Below are 14,365 nucleotides of genomic sequence, written 5' to 3'. Positions count from 1 at the left end.
AGCCTTCAAAGTCTGACAGCTTTAGTTTTACATCATCTTTACCTGACAATTTCCACTCTGGTCGCACATTCTGACTGTTTCTCCTTCCACTGGCCCTCATCCCAGTCAAGTTCGTAAAACACAACGACCAACGCGGGCACCAAGTTCAGGTGTTTATTCATCCAACCAGTCTTTAGGATTCCTTTGGGGATGTACCATTCATATGATGTTCTCTGAGGAAAGCAGAGTAGCATTGGGAGAAGACAGGTGAGAAGACTATGAACATATGTGGCCTCTCCGAATCCATATAATTCACTACCTTTGACTAATACTTACGTGCTACTGACGGTTTTGTGTTAATAAATGACTCAAATGCTGCTCCCTCCCTACACCATGCTTTACAGTGCATGTCTACTTGTGTGCACAACTAGAGCACCCGATGATAACGAACATACACTGAGCTTCTATAAGGGAGTTTCTCAGTAAATGTTATATAGGTCACTCAATGGCAGAAAAGTCAAGATTGTACCTTTGTTCTACATTTTGGAAATTCGTGGTCTCCTGGAAGCACTTTAAACGAGATGGGGACGCGGTCTGCACGTCTATTTGCACAAAAGGCATCCCAAATGGCGCGATGAACCGCGTTGTATGTCACATCTAATCCAGTGAGGGTCACAAAGGCCATGGGGCGACAGCATAATTCCACAGGAAAATCCCACTGGGTGGGGCTCATTTTTGATCTTAGTGAGAATATCTGAGAAATAAAGAAAGGAGATCATACTAGTAGCAGGCAATGCAGATGTTACATGTATCGGGGTATTAGATGATAGGGTCTACACATTCCGAATGGTAGGTGCCTTAGACGAGCTGCTCCCAAAATATCTACATCACACACAGGTATGTTTTAGCCCCTTGCCATATTATATATAGCTTTTCTGTCCATCGATATCAGACCCTTTCATGTAACAATGGCTACCACAGATGGATCTTGATCAATGCCTGGACATATACATTAGATAGCGTACATGGGTGCAGCCTGAATGTCCGCGACGTCTGCCATTGGACATAATAAAATGTAGGCAGGCAGCAGAGCAGCCTACCCCCTCTCCCTATGGTAGTAAATATGCATGCTAGGCTGAACCTAGAGTTTGTTTCTAAGGAGAAGTTGTCTTCTTAGGACATATGGACATCATAGAGAAGGGAATCCCTGCTGAGCCACAGCGGAGGGGGGCTGCAGACAGATACTTTGCTCTGGCGTACCCAACCAATATAACTGAATGGCTGCTATGTAATACGCCAATCTCCCTGCCGCAGGGGAAATGTATGGCTGGACGGAGCCCATCCCACTGATGGAAGGCAAAGCCTTCGGAGACCATAACCCTATCTAACCCTTGGAGCCTTAGCACTCTCATAAGTGCACAGACACTGAGGAAGAATACAAAGAAACCGTAATTATGCAGAAATCTAGTTTTGCACTTTTAGATTTGCTTTCAAAATATAGATTTGTAGCTTTAACAATACAGAAGCAGATGGCGGAGCTCCAGCGAGAGAAGTGACATCTTTATTCTCCTTATAAGTCCCAAAGGTCACACCCACACCGACCAGACAATAATTTAGCATCCTAAGAACAGGCCATCAGTGGAAAACCCCTTTAAAAGGGTTTTCCGGGATTTTAATACTGATGAACTATCCTCAGGAGGTGAGGTCCGTGGGTGCTGCTCTACAACTCTTGTTACTATCCTCAGGATGGGTCATCCGCACCGATCAGCTGGTTGAAGAGGAGGTGTGCTCTGTATGAGCGCAGCCTTCCCTTTTTTGTTTACCTGCTCGCCATCGACATCACAGCGGTGAACAGGTGTAATCACAAGCTCTGTAGTATACACTTTAATAGGAACGAGCCGTCCCATAGAAGTGAATGTGATGACTTGTAATTACATCTGTTCACTGCTGAGATGTCAATGGCGAGCAGCTAAACAACGAAGGGAAGGCTGCATTCACACAGAGCACACCTTCTCTTCAACCAGCTGATTGTCGGGGGTGCCGGGTGTCGGACCTCCGCTGATCTGATATTAATGACCTATCCTGAGGATACGTCATCAATATTAATACCCCAGAAAACCCTTTTAAGGAGGATCTTTCACCGCTTTTTTTTTTCTGTTGAACTAAGTACCTTTGCAAGCAGGGTACGCTCCGCTGATGCTGTTAACTTTTCATTTTTTTTTTTTAAATGCCCCCTTGGCTGCCCCTGTTCTGCTTTTGCACCCTGTATGCTAATAGATAGCATCGGTACAGGGAGGAGCAGACGCCAGCCCTTAGGGGGCGTCTCCTTCTCCCTGGATGTGGAGCGGTCCAATCGCAGCGGACCAGGGTGAAAAAACAGCTCATCTCCCGCTGCGATTGAGCCGATGCCATCTATTAGCATACAGGGTGCAAAAACAGAACAGGGGCACAGCGGGGCAGCTGAGGGGCGTTTGAATATAAGAAATGTTATAGCAGCATCGGCGGAGTGGACCCAGCTTGAAAAGGTACCTAATTTAACAACAAAAAAAATATATATAAAATATTCAACCAGTATGTGCAGCACAGGTAAATGCACTGGGGTATATTTATCGATGCAACATAACAGCAATGAAAAAGAATGGCCCTGACACTGGATTCATCAAGTCCTCTGACACAACGAATGGACAGGCTTAGCGTTCAAGATGGACTGTGCGTGGCTAATTTTCCTACAGTTTTCCTGCAAAGTACTAACTAGTAACTAACTTACTAGTAACTGCTGATCCAACTGAAAAGCAGTAAAAACAAATGATATTAGGATGAAGTGTTTCAACCGTGCCCCTCGATAAAAAAAATTAGAATGAATGCTGTGAAGTAAAGCTTTATGTTACACACACGACTGAAACGGTGCAGATTTTCTGCAGGAGAAAAAAATACAGCATTTCTGCTGGAAAACAGCAGAGAAATTACACCAAATGATGCAGATTTTGTTGCAGAGTGCTGCAGATGTGACGCAGAGTTCACTATATGCATTGGAAACGGTGAAATCCGCAATGCAAATCCACCGCATCAATTGACACGCTGCTAATTTCTTACCCGCACCACAGGTCAACTTCCGACGCAGATTTTTTTCTGCAGTGTGTGAATGAGAATTGCTAAAAACTCATCCACTCTGCTGGCACTGTACAACGCCGCAGATCTGCCTCATGAAAATCCACAATGGCAAATGTACCTTTAAACTTCCTTTTTGCCAAAATGAGGCACCTGCTTGGGATACAAAGGATCCCTCCAGAAACTAGAGGAAAAGAAGAGTTGGGTCCTGGAGGGGAAATGCTTCCGACAGGTTACCGTTAAAGAGAAAGACGGGGGCGGATTGGCCATAGACCCTACAGGGAAATTTTGCGGTGGGTCGATGCCTAGGAGGGCCACTCAAGCCCTCATCACGGCCACAAGCTGGGTACATAATTATCCAATTCTCTCCTACCTACCTGGCCAGCAGCCCTCCTGAATTCAACTGTATTGACGTCCTTAGGACAGCTATACAGTTGAATACTGTGGCACAGGTGGCAGTTTTTTGTGCTGCCCTGTGGTATTTGGTTATGCCGGGGAGGTACATTGCTCTGCCCTGTGGTATTTGGTTATGCCGGGGAGGTACGGTGCTCTGCCCTGTGGTATTTGCTTATGCCGGGGCGGTATATTGCTCTGCCCTGTGGTATTTGGTTATGCCGGGGAGGTACATTGCTCTGCCCTGTGGCATTTGGTTATGCCGGGGAGGTACATTGCTCTGCCCTGTGGCATTTGGTTATGCCGGGGAGGTACATTGCTCTGCCCTGTGGTATTTGGTTATGCCGGGGAGGTACATTGCTCTGCCCTGTGGTATTTGGTTATGCCGGGGAGGTACATTGCTCTGCCCTGTGGTATTTGATTATGCCGGGGAGGTACATTGCTCTGCCCTGTGGTATTTGGTTATGCCGGGGAGGTACATTGCTCTGCCCTGTGGTATTTGGTTATGCCGGGGAGGTACATTGCTCTGCCCTGTGGTATTTGCTTATGCCGGGGCGGTATATTGCTCTGCCTTGTGGTATTTCCGGCCCTCCTGCTTATATTGCCCTCTTTCAGTATGGACCTGCCTGCGACATGGGTCCACTTTTAGTTCCCAGTCCGCCCATGGAGAAAGATATCACAACTAGTGATGAGCGAACTTGTGTTTTCAAGTTCGGCGTAGACCTGTTTACCGAGCACACCTTCTCTTCAACCAGCGGGTGCCGGACCCCCGCCAATCTGATATTGATGAACTATCGTGAGGATAGGCAATCAGTATCTAAGAATTCCGCTACCACGGACCATAACTTATATTCTGTGGCTACGGAATTCTCATCCCTAATCACAACCAGGGGTGTAGCTGCAGGGTGCACGACACCGTCAGGAGCAACACCAGGGCCCTGGTACCTGAAGGGGCCCCTCTGTCACATAAACAGACACCAGTATATGGCAGGCAGCAGGGGCCCTGTTACAGATTCTGCATTGCCCCCTATAAGTCGCCATCTGTAATCAGTTTAATAGTGATTTCCATTAATAAAGCAAATAGGAGGATCAATCCTCGTACACAGGAGGCAGAGGATGAATGGTGCAGAGGACACAAGATAGGCAGGAGTCGTGCCAGTTACCAGAGGAGATGGGGGCAGGGCCCTCAGTACATGCCGGTCACGTCCCCGGGCTGCAGATCCTCACGTTACGACCACCCCGGATACACAACACCGAGCAGCCACTTGTCACCCCCGGAACACAGCCCTATCCCTGCTCTGTCAGCTGATCCAGCCGCACAGCCTGCTGGGAGCGCTCCGCCATGTTTACTATGGGCAAACTATTACATTTATTAATCAAGTCTTTTTCCTCTCACTTATTGTTTTTAAAGCAGAAACACATTTCTTTCCCTAGACGTGGTTCCCCGTTCCATAAAACTAAGACTTCTGTTAGAGACGACCCGTCCCTTATAGACGCTTCCATCAACCAAAATGGCCGCTTATTTTTTTTTAACCTATCCCAATGTGTCGTGAAGTGATGAGGTGGAAGGGTTGGCGCGTGCGCAGTGCGGGTTCGGTGAGTTCTGGGAGCAGTGGCTACAAGTGTTGGAGGAGCTGAGCTGGTGGAGTGCGGGCTCATGTGACAGCTGTGTGCTCGGAGCCGCGGCCTGTACACGGAGTGACAGCATGGCCGCCAACGAGGACCAGGAGGTGAGCGGACGTGGCCTGCTTCTTCCCTTCAGCCATGTTGTATTAGGGCTGGGATCAGCAACCTCCGGCACTCCAGGTGGTGAAACTACGACTCCCAGCATGCACACTAGCCTGGCTGTTCTCGGAACTCCTATAGAAGTACATGGAGCATGCTGGGATTTGTAGTTTCACGAGTGCTGGAGTGTACTATAAGGAGCTCCCTCTGCACCTGTGGCTTAAAGGGGTTGTCTCATCTCAGATAATGGGGGCATATCGCTAGGATATGCCCCCATTGTCTGATGGGTGTGGGTCCCAACGCTGGAGTCCTCCAGCCACCACTTTGCAGGGTGAGACCCGCACCTATTAGACAATGGGGACGTATCCTATTCCTAGCGATATGCCCCCATTGTCTGAGAGGAGACAACCCCTTTAAGTAATAGGGCAGCTACTACGAATAGAATGTGCCAGTCAGTGCATGCTTTATTTGTAGTGCCCCAGTTTGCTGACGGGTGTCAGAAAAGACCCTGACTTCCAGTTACAGACTATGTCTTTGGCGCTGTGTAATCCCCGGTGCTAGGACCAGGCTTCCCACCCTGTAGAATGCGCCAGCACTGCAAGGAATTGTGATTTACTTTCATGCGACCACACAAGAGACGCTTCGGTCCAGAGGGACCTTCATCAAACAATTGCCGCTTGGAAGACCAGTAGCAGTAAGGACCGGCGCCTGGAACGTGCAGACTCGTACGTGTTACCGCATAAAAATAAATCACGGAAGTGATTTTCCTGCTGTTCCTCCATTTACAAATACAGGCGCTGTAAAGGCTCATGTGTTGTACGGATGACACCAGGAGGGCCTCTGTGGGGCAGTGGATAGGTCATCAGTATAATAATATCAGAAAACCCCTTTAATGTATTTCTTGTATAGAGTATGAGTACGGGAACGATGCTGGGATTACGGCGCTTTTTTATTCTATACATAAAGGCCTAATAAAGGAACACTAGATAATCTTACTGAGCGTATTTTGTGGTCGCCATCATGTTTCTGTTATTTTTCAGATGGAGCTAGAAGCGCTTCGATCTATCTACGAGGGCGATGATTGCTTTAAGGAGCTCGGGCCTACTGTTTTCCAGTATCGGGTAATATAATTCTCCAGTTGCATACTTACTATTAGTTGTATCCTAATATTCAGTTCATTGTCCAGGAAACCAAAACTTTTTTATAAGCGATAGTTGAGAAAATATGTAACCAAAATCTGAATTGCAGAGTATTTCATATTTAAAAAAAAACAAACAAAGATATTGATTTTTTTTATTCCCCCCCCCCCCCCCCCCCCCGCTTTAATCTTATAGGTTGGTGACATTGGGGACATCAAAGCCTTTCTTGTTGAAATCTCATGGCCAGAAACCTATCCGGAAACCGCCCCTACCATATCTATGAATGCGTTTTTTAATAATCAGATGTAAGTGTTTTGCTGTACAGTAGTGTTATTGTGCGATTATTGCTCTCTTTATGCATTTCTGTGTCTTATTTAGTTCTCACGCTGTGAAACAGAACATCATAAATAAGTTACAAGAGCAGGTGGAGGCAAACCTTGGCACTTCCATGATGTACACGTTATTTGAATATGCCAAAGACAATAAGGAAGAATTAATGGAGAGCCATCAACCGTTCAGCAACAGTACAGTAAGTGTTACACCCCAGCTCCTTTTGTATTCCCATGTGGGGATGAGGCACTTTTTTCTGAAAGTATTCTATTGGATGGGCAGACATTATCCACGTATCACTCAGTATATTAACCTTTAGAACACACCAATACGCCTTTTTATGGCAGTTACTAAGACTACATTCACACAACAGTGAAAAACGGACATGAGACGGCAGTTTTTTCAACGGCTGTAACACTTCCTTTTTAAGAACAATGGTAATCTATGGGATTATTCACATGACAGGTTTTTTTTTTTAATGATGGCCAGCGAATAACAGATGTCAAAAAATAGGACATGTTCTATCCTGTCCGTCTTCACTGACCGACACCCCATTCAATTGAAGGAGAGCGGTTTTAATGGCCATTTCTCAGAAAGGCATCAGTCAAAAAAAACGTCTGTTAAAGGGGTTATTCAATCCCTATAACGACCCCCAGAATTCCCGGGCACCTCCTCTAGAGCATGACTTACCTGCTCCCCAGCACCCACGTCCCTCCGGAGCAGCCAATAACAGGTCGTGATGGTGACCAGCCTCCCTAGCTTCATGGGTGACAGGTAGTATTGCAGGTAAATATGCTCTAGAGGAGGGGCCCGGGCATTCTGGGGGTCATTGCAAAAGTAGTAACGGAGGCAAGTAGTGCTTCCATTTTTTTGGATCCGTCTGCGGCAGCCACGCAGCTGTTGCCCGTGCATTGAGGACCGCACACTGCAACATCCGTGTGAATGAAGTTATCCTGTTATTTATGTCACCAAATGAATTTCTTAAAACGTAAAAATGCTGTGGCAGTATTTTTTTTTATTTATATATATATATATATATATATATATATATATATATATATATATATATATATATTTTTTTTTTTCATTTACTCCAGAGAGTTAATAAAAGTTAGAAGAGTTAATAAGTTTATTTGTACACCAAAATGGCACTATTAAAAACTTTATTTTGCAAAATACAAGCCCTCATACAGTACATCGATGGGAAAAATGAAAACCATAGACCTCTTGGAATGCAACTAAGAAAAAAAAAAAACGTGGTCCTTAAGGCTTAACCCTATGTGTAAACATGACGCACGCTCAGACGTGCAGCGGGCGTCATAGCTGGCAGATCTCTGCTGTTTCATACAGCAGAGACCTGCGGCTAATAATGCCGATAGCGGTAATTAAATGCTTTTAGATGCCGTGATCAAGTGAGATCACAGCACCTAAATGCGCAAAAACCCGGAAGCTCGAGCTTCCTACATATGCCCCGTGTGTCTAATGCGGGCATAGGTAGTTGCGCTGGTAGGTAGTTGCTTTACTGAGTAAGCTAACAGTATTCAAACTGCAATTCTTAGTTTGGCCACCAGATGGCAGGCCAGGATAAGAAATGAGCAAAAGTGAGCAAAATAAGCTAATAATAAATTCCTGATATAAACAAACAAAAAAAATGTAATAAGCTCATATATGAGGCACATAATGATCACAAAAAATTAACAAACAAATGTTAAAAAAAATATATATAAAAGTTTAAATCGCCCTCCATTTCCGTATAATTAAAAAATAAATACCTAAATAACAATAAATATAAACAACATGGGTATCACTGTGACCAAAAATACATATTCTATTAAATTGGGGGGAAAAAATTCCAATACGGCGAATGACGTAATGGAAAAAGGGTCAAAATGGCTGATTTGCCATATTTTTCATTGCTTCTCTTACACAATTTTTTTTAAAATAAAATGTGATCAAAAAAGTCACGCATACTCCAAAATGGCATCAATGAAAAGTACAGATTGTTCCGCAAAAATTGAGCCCCTAAACAGCTCAGTATAAAAAAGTTATGGGGGTCAGAATATGGTGATCTAAAAAAATAAGAAAAAGTTTCAATTTATACACTATTTACACATAAAAAACCTATACATATGGGGTATTGTTGTAATCGTACTGACCCAGAGAATGAAGGGCACAGGTCAGTTTTGCCGTAAACAAAACGCAGTGGGAACAAAATCTGTAAAACGGTGGCGGGATTGCGTTTATATTCAAATTCCACCCCATTTGGAAAAAAATTTACCACTTCCCACAACATTTTATGCCATAATTAATGGTGGCATTATAAAGTACAAATTATCCCACAAAAAATACAGCTGTGTGACAGGAAAAATAAAAGTTATGGCTCATGGAAAATAGGGAAGAAAAAAAAAAAAAAAAAACCTCTGGTATCCAAAGGGTTTAAAAGGCTGGATTTTTAAAGAGTTAAGACTGGGTATAAATCATGTTTTTGCCCTCACTCTATCCAATCAGTGCTGCCATTGTCAGACAGTGCAGGTGCACATCCCCAACTTGTAACCACCCCTCTGTACACTTACATCGGAACTCTATGGTGACAGATGCTACTGTATGGCATCCATCTGAGCCATCCATTTAACGTATACATTTTTTTTATACAAGTTAAACGTAAGACAAAAAATGTGATGTGAACCCAGCCTAAAATGTTTCTGTATTTTTATTTTTTTTTGGTCTAGACATTAATAGGAAATGATGGCACAGTAGAATCAACAAATATAACTCAATCAAGTAAGAAAAAAGAGAAAAAGGAGCAGTTAACAAAATCACAGAAGAGAAAACTGGCAGATAAAATAGGTAAGTTATATGGAGTAAAGACATACACAATGGTACGCTCACTGCTTATCCTGGGATTTTGAAAGCTTAAGGCCGAATGCACACGGCTGTTGTTCACGGGCGTGAGCGGTCCGTGGAACCGCGGCCTGGATTCCTGCTGAGTGCAGGAGCGCACGGCGTCATGGGTTGCTATGACGCCGTGCGCTCCCTGCTGCCGCCACAGTACAAGAAGATCTTGTATCGGACTCGGAAGCATCAGAGTGATATTCCAATGAGGAATTTCTCGATAAAGATATCCTTAATTGAAAACACATTAAAACCATCTTCTAAATTGGGCTTGTTACAAGACTAATTCATAACCGATCTCAATATTGGCATTAGTAGAACACCGTACCAAGCTAGGAAATTAATAGCCAAATACTGGATTAGCACTGCAGTACCGGCTAAGGAGGAATTTATTGCACGTATGAATGTGATAATTGGACATTAAAGGGGGGTACACTTTAAAAGAGGTATGAGTAAGAAGTTTCAGTCTATATGGGGACCATGGTTGAGAACGCCAGGACTACCCACTGGACGTCGACGTCTTCTGTCCTTGCAACTGGGGCGGACGCCTAGATTATGGTGAAGTGTAACATGATAATGGGATGTTACTGATGAACGGATTATGGTGGAAACAGGGGTAGTTGTTTCTCAAGCTGTGTGGAGGAGAAAAACGAGCTGACATTGCGGTGCAGGTTGGGGGGGGGGGGTTACACTCTTCTAAGTTTGTACTTTGTGTATAAATGTGCCCCAGTTGGGTCTTTACTTGTTTTTGTCAATGTACATTTGATGTACTGTATGTCTATCTGATCAAATTGAAAACCTTTAAAGGGAACCTGTCACCGGGATTTTGGGTATAGAGCTGAGGACATGGACTGCTAGATGGCCGCTAGCACATCCGCAATACCCAGTCCCCATAGCTCTGTGTGCTTTTATTGTGTAAAAAAAACCGATTTGATACATATGCAAATTACCCTGAGATGAGTCCTGTCCCTGACTCATCTCACGTACAGGACTCATCTCAGGGTAATTTGCATATGTATCAAATCAGTTTTTTACACAATAAAGGCACACAGAGCTATGGGGACTGGATATTGCGGATGTGCTAGCGGCCATCTAGCAACCCATGTCCTCAGCTCTATACCCAAAATCCAGGTGACAGGTTCCCTTTAATAAAAATTACTTGATTTAAAAAAATAAAAATCTTCCAAAAAACATTAACCTGCTTACGTGTTTTTCAGACAGTGTGACTTGTCTTTAGCCATTAGTCCGAAACACGTTGGTGTTTTTTTTTTTTTTTTGCAAGATACGTTTGATGTGTTTTCAATAAAGGATATATTTTTTAATGTAGTGCTGGAAACTCATTTGTATGGAGACCTGCAAATTAACCTGAGATGAGTCCTGTACGTGAGAGGAGTCGGGGACAGGACACATCTCAGGTTAATTTGCATGTGCAGCAAATAGTTTTTATTTTTTTATTTTTACACAATAAAAGCACACAGAGCTATGGGGACTGGGTATTTCGGATGTACTAGCGGCCATCTAGAAACCCATGTTCTCAGCTCTATACCCAAAATCCTGGTGACAGGTTCCCTTTAATAAGACTAGGGTATCTTCATACAACCCACAAATAATCATTGACTTATACATTTTTTTTTTTTAGACCACAAGGGAGAACTACCTCGTGGATGGAACTGGGTTGATGTCATTAAGGTAACCCTGAACTACCAGTATTATATGTGAAATTATAAAGTGCGCTCTTATTTTAATTTATTGTTTTTCTCTTTTATTTTTTTATTTTTTTTTATTATCTGGGCTGTTGTTGACCTGGTCTATTTCACCTGATTCCAGCATGTAAGTATCAAGTCCATTTAAAAACAGTACTGCTGCCCTTAAACGTGTTAGCCTAGGCCAGGGATCAGCAACCTCAGGCATTAAAGCTGCTGTGAAACTACAACTTCCAGCATGCACACTTACTCGGCACCTCCTATAGAAGTGAAAGGCGGATTCTGAGAGTTGTAGTTTCAGAACAGCTGGAGTGCCAGAGGCTGCTGATCCCAGTCTAGTCTGACGGCTACATTTTGTTTGTACTAATCCATATATACTAAAAATGCGATATCCACCACTGAGCACAATGGTACGGTGTATGTATCCACATAGTCTGTATAGAAAGCTGAATACCTTATTTTGCAATGATTCTGATGCATTCTACATCATATACACGTGGTCATTATTAGTTGGAATCCATGTATAAGCTCTTCAGACACATTCCCACCAGCTTCCCTCAGCTCCTACAATGCATAGGGACTTTATATTCTGTCTTGTCATCAGCTTGCTGTGCAGCGCCTGGTGTAAAGATGCCACCTACCAGAATGTAAATCCCTAGAGCAAGATCAGTGCGGACATATTAAAGGAGGGGTTACCCAGCTTTCCAATATTGGTGACCCATCCTCAGGCCATCAATGTTAGATCAGTGGAGGTCTGACTCTTGGAATCCCCCACCTATGATTTTTCATAGCAGCCTTGCTTCATTCACTGAGGATCTATTAATATTGGTAGGTGATGTTGGGGCAAAAAACCCTTCTCTAGAGCTGACATAGACACACTTGCTGAATCAAATTCTCTCTCTAATCGAAACTAATGATTTGATTGGTTATTCATAAAAGGAAATACTTCCGCACTATACTAACAGAATTCCAATAATTAAAAAGTTTCTGCAACATCTTATCTCAAAGTTGACATTCTCCAGCTGCACATCCCTAAATTCAACATAACTCTTTTGTATGTCAACCTCTGATAAGGGGGGCGAGGGAGCTGCCTCCCTTGGCCTTGTAGCTAGAACATAGACTGCCATGTCTTCACAGCTGGCTCATACATTTTTTTTCCACATATGTACAAGATGGAGGACATGTTTATACAAAATGGATTCTCATCCCTCACAGTGATTAGGTTGTCAGTCAGATCCAGGGGGAGAGATTGGTGACCTAATTGCTTGGTATGGGAGCTACCATTGTACAATTTCTGATGAATCTCCCGCAATCTGTTTCTGACTATTATAAGCTACTGATAGAGGCAGATCTACATAACAAGGGCACCCTTTTTGGAAGGGTTCAGGGTGATGGCTCCTTTCTTTGAAGATTAAGGGCTCATTCACATTAAAATTGTTTGGTTCCGCATCCGAGCCGGATGCAGACCCATTCACTTCAAAAAAAATAGCGGACAGCACTCCGTGTGCTGTCTGTATCCATTACTCTGTTCCGTGGCCCCGCAAAAATTATAGATCATGCCCTATTCTTGTCCGTTTTGCGGATAACAATAGGCATTTCTATAATGGGCTGCCCGTTCCGCAAATTGCAGCAGGCACACGGACAACATCCGTGTTTTGTGGATCCGCAATTTGCGGACCGCAAAACACTGCACTTTTGTGTGCATGAGCCCTAAGGCTTATATTACACTAGCAGATTATCTAATAGGAACACTCGTTAGTGATGATCTGCCTGTGTAATTACCCGATGAACAAGCAGACAGTCTTTCGGCAGGTTTAAAAACCATTGCTTGCCGGCGGATCGTGCCATCTAATCACAATCTGCTGCCGGCAAATAATGATTTTGTATTGGTCTGCAGAAGTAAACAGTTTACAGACGTTCAGGGAATATTTCATGTTCAGCTATTCTCTGCTGGTTTTTGCATCTTAGTGTATGGAGCGGCTTTTCTAACCAGTATTTTATCTCCTGTTGCAGCTGTCTAAAACTGGCTCCCCCGAGGATGACTAGAAATCATGAAGAGTCTTTTTAATAACAAACCATGACTGCAGTTCATCATCTACACATTTTTTTTTCTTATTTTACTTTGGTAATTTATTAAAAAAGCCACATTTTATAAGAGAAGCCCCTTTTGTAGGCTTCTTGTTTAATAAACATGTGCTGTGTTTCTGTAACTGGTATTTTATTATTTTTCTTAAACAAGTAAATTTGCCTTTTTTTTTTTTTTTTTTTTGTGAGTTTTTGAAGACACAGACTATATATCAGAGAGATTAACTCCTTTATGCAATTTTACGTACATGTATGTTGGTGAATGTGGTCAATTGCTGCATCTCCGAGTACCTGTACAGCAATGTGATTGTGCAGGCACATGACCTGTACCCACCCGACATGCAAGGTTGCACAGCAAAACAGTAACATTTCTAAATTCACTCATCCTGCAAAAAGCAAGCCCTCATACAGCTACATGGATGGAAAAATAAGTTGTTGCTTTTGAAATGTTAGGATGAAAAATGAAACAAAATCCTTGGTTCAAACAGGTCTGTTTGTTTTGCGGTTAATGAAATTTTGAACAGTTAGTGCTCTTGTTTCAAAAAATAAAATAAAAAATCTGTCCTAAAACCCTAATTACCAGTCACACCACCATTCACATTAAAATTGAAAAACCTTCCAAATGTCACTTTTTTAATTGTCTGTTTTGAATTTGTCTCAAGTAAATCTAGTTGGCACACAACTCGGGTAACTGAAGTGTATTTTAACCCCTTAGTGATATAACCAATTTTAGCATTAGAGGATTTATCCAAGCCTATAAAAAATCTGCCCCATGCTCCGGGCCCCTCACAATGAATATACTTACCTGGCTCCCAGCTCCCTGCGCCGCTCCTTGTTCCTGCACCGCCACTTCTCCGTGTGCGGATGAAAACATCCAGTGTCAGGGGGAGCAGCCAATGGCAAACGGGGACGAGCCGCCCTAGTGTCAGCCGCGATGCTAGGGAAGCCCGTCCCAGTCACCACCTGCCAATGGCTGCTTTCCCCCGACACCAGATGTTTTCATTCGGGCAC

At 43.4% G+C, this 14,365-nt stretch overlaps 2 protein-coding genes across 2 annotated transcripts in view; one reads left to right on the top strand and one right to left on the bottom strand.

The window, feature by feature from the left end:
• Positions 1 to 4,789, bottom strand: part of TRAPPC11 (trafficking protein particle complex subunit 11) — a 36,687-nt gene extending 31,898 nt beyond the window's left edge. The window contains 3 exon segments of the mRNA XM_044297409.1: positions 43 to 212; positions 509 to 733; positions 4,644 to 4,789. Coding sequence (XP_044153344.1) covers positions 43 to 212; positions 509 to 712 — 374 coding nt within the window. The 5' untranslated portion in view covers positions 713 to 733; positions 4,644 to 4,789.
• Positions 4,790 to 5,056: 267 nt separating this feature from the next.
• On the top strand, positions 5,057 to 13,479 carry RWDD4 (RWD domain containing 4). Its single transcript, XM_044289747.1, has 8 exons — positions 5,057 to 5,210; positions 6,246 to 6,326; positions 6,540 to 6,649; positions 6,723 to 6,873; positions 9,404 to 9,521; positions 11,206 to 11,255; positions 11,394 to 11,396; positions 13,283 to 13,479. Exons 1-8 carry the CDS (start codon positions 5,187 to 5,189, stop codon positions 13,313 to 13,315), a joined length of 570 nt encoding a protein of 189 aa, XP_044145682.1. The 5' UTR covers positions 5,057 to 5,186; the 3' UTR covers positions 13,316 to 13,479.
• Positions 13,480 to 14,365: the final 886 nt, after the last annotated feature.

Source organism: Bufo gargarizans, chromosome 1 (assembly GCF_014858855.1).
Source record: "Bufo gargarizans isolate SCDJY-AF-19 chromosome 1, ASM1485885v1, whole genome shotgun sequence".
Taxonomy (NCBI): domain Eukaryota; kingdom Metazoa; phylum Chordata; class Amphibia; order Anura; family Bufonidae; genus Bufo; species Bufo gargarizans.
The sequence above is the reverse complement of the archived record's forward strand: the minus strand, read 5'-3'. Positions and strand labels throughout refer to the sequence as shown.

Excerpts from the sequence above, each read along its gene's own strand:
- RWDD4 (XM_044289747.1), top strand. The coding sequence starts at position 5,187 with ATGGCCGCCAACGAGGACCAGGAG. Across the intron at positions 6,650-6,722 it reads GCGTTTTTTAATAATCAGAT|TTCTCACGCTGTGAAACAGA; the intron begins GTAAGTGTTTTG and ends TGTCTTATTTAG. Across the intron at positions 6,874-9,403 it reads AACCGTTCAGCAACAGTACA|ACATTAATAGGAAATGATGG; the intron begins GTAAGTGTTACA and ends TTTTTGGTCTAG.